We start from the raw sequence: 1,541 nt of genomic DNA, 5'->3' as shown, positions 1-1,541 counted from the left end.
TTCTATAATAGATATGCATTCTTGGCTGGCTTTGGTATTCGACTTCATTCCAGCTTTTGGGGGAAAAATAAGAAAGAGATTCGAGAAAAGAATTTGTATGTTGCAAACAAGGTGTATACCGGAATGATGAAACTCGGGAGAGAAAAAGACAGCGGGGAATAAGTAGATGCAATTGCAAAGCTAAGATTGTGGTTGTGAAGACACATGGGAGCAAGAAGTATACCATCTCTCTTTTGCAGAGGGACACAATCATAAGATGACACCCTCAGGAAGAATGCATTTACTGAGATCACACCGTCGTATTTGATTCTACAAAAGTACTTACAAAACAGTTGGGTTCGGTTAATATTCCCATTAATCAGAAGGTAAGTATTTTCGAGGTGCAATCCGGAGGAATGGATAAAATCGGTTTTATCAAAAAGGATATGTACAATCTTGAATGTAGTGTGAATGGGAAGCTGAGGAACCACGATGTTGAACTAGTGACCGAGTATTTTATGGCTGAACAGAAAAAAAATGAGGCTTTTTATTTCAAGATTGAGGAGATGGCGATATGAGTTTAGTCGATATTTTGGCAGATGCAACTTCTAGACGGGCGTCACGGGTTTTATGGAGATGTTGTTGTATTCGATACCACATTCAACACGAATAGATACGACTTGACATTTGCACCAATGTTGGGAGTTAATAACCATGGTCAAACAATTGTCCTAGCATGCGCATTTTTGAGCAAGGAAACGACGAGTCGTTTATTTGGATGTTTGAGGAGTTTAAGAAAGCCATGCCAGGTGGCGAACCTAAAACGATCATCACGGATCAAGATGCGGCAATGAGCAAGAGCGATTTCAATAGCCTTCCGACTACATTTCATCGACTTTGCATATGGCACATCACATCAAAGTTCTCTGTTAAGTTACCACATGCTTATAAGGAGTATTGGGGTGAATTAAAGCCATATGGGATAATCGACAATAAGGATGAGTTTGATGCAAAATGGAATATTGTGGTTACAAAGGTGGGTTGGACTGACCATCCATGGCTAAGTTCAATGTTTGATTTAAGGGAATCTTGGGTTCCACCTACACGACACGATAATTTTTTTGCCGCTGGAATGTCAAGCAGCCAAAGAGCTGAATGTTCTCATGGTTTCTTCAAGCAATACATATCAAGGAAAAATTCGTTGATGGATTTCATAATAAGATTTGAGAGGGCACTTCTCATCAACGCGTCAAAAAGAGTTAGTTGTGGATCACGTAGATGCATTTGAAGTGGCTCAATGTATTCTACCGATGCCAATGAACAAACAAATGGCTACCTTGTACACAAGGACAATGTTTCAAAAGTTTGAGCAAGAACTAATACAAAGTACAGACATGTTTCCTAGAGCTGAAAAGCAGAGGATGCTTCTAAAGTTGTCTTTAATGTGAGCGAAAGGAAAAATTGGGAAACAAGAGTGGCGAATTCGATATGTCAAAGATTCGACCACGCATCGTGTAGCTGCAAAAGATTTGAATTTGTTGGAATTATTTGCAAGCACATCC

At 39.5% G+C, this 1,541-nt stretch overlaps 1 protein-coding gene across 1 annotated transcript; it reads left to right on the top strand.

Annotated features, from left to right (window-relative positions):
* The first annotated feature begins 715 nt into the window (after window positions 1–715).
* On the top strand, window positions 716–1,267 carry LOC148914978 (protein FAR-RED IMPAIRED RESPONSE 1-like). Its single transcript, XM_089043359.1, has one exon. It carries the CDS (start codon window positions 716–718, stop codon window positions 1,265–1,267), a length of 552 nt encoding a protein of 183 aa, XP_088899485.1.
* Window positions 1,268–1,541: the final 274 nt, after the last annotated feature.

Source organism: Prunus mume, linkage group LG8, assembly GCF_029339155.1.
Source record: "Prunus mume cultivar Tortuosa linkage group LG8, ASM2933915v1, whole genome shotgun sequence".
NCBI classification, from domain to species: domain Eukaryota; kingdom Viridiplantae; phylum Streptophyta; class Magnoliopsida; order Rosales; family Rosaceae; genus Prunus; species Prunus mume.
Note: the sequence above shows the minus strand (reverse complement) of the source record. Positions and strands in the feature narration are given on the sequence as shown.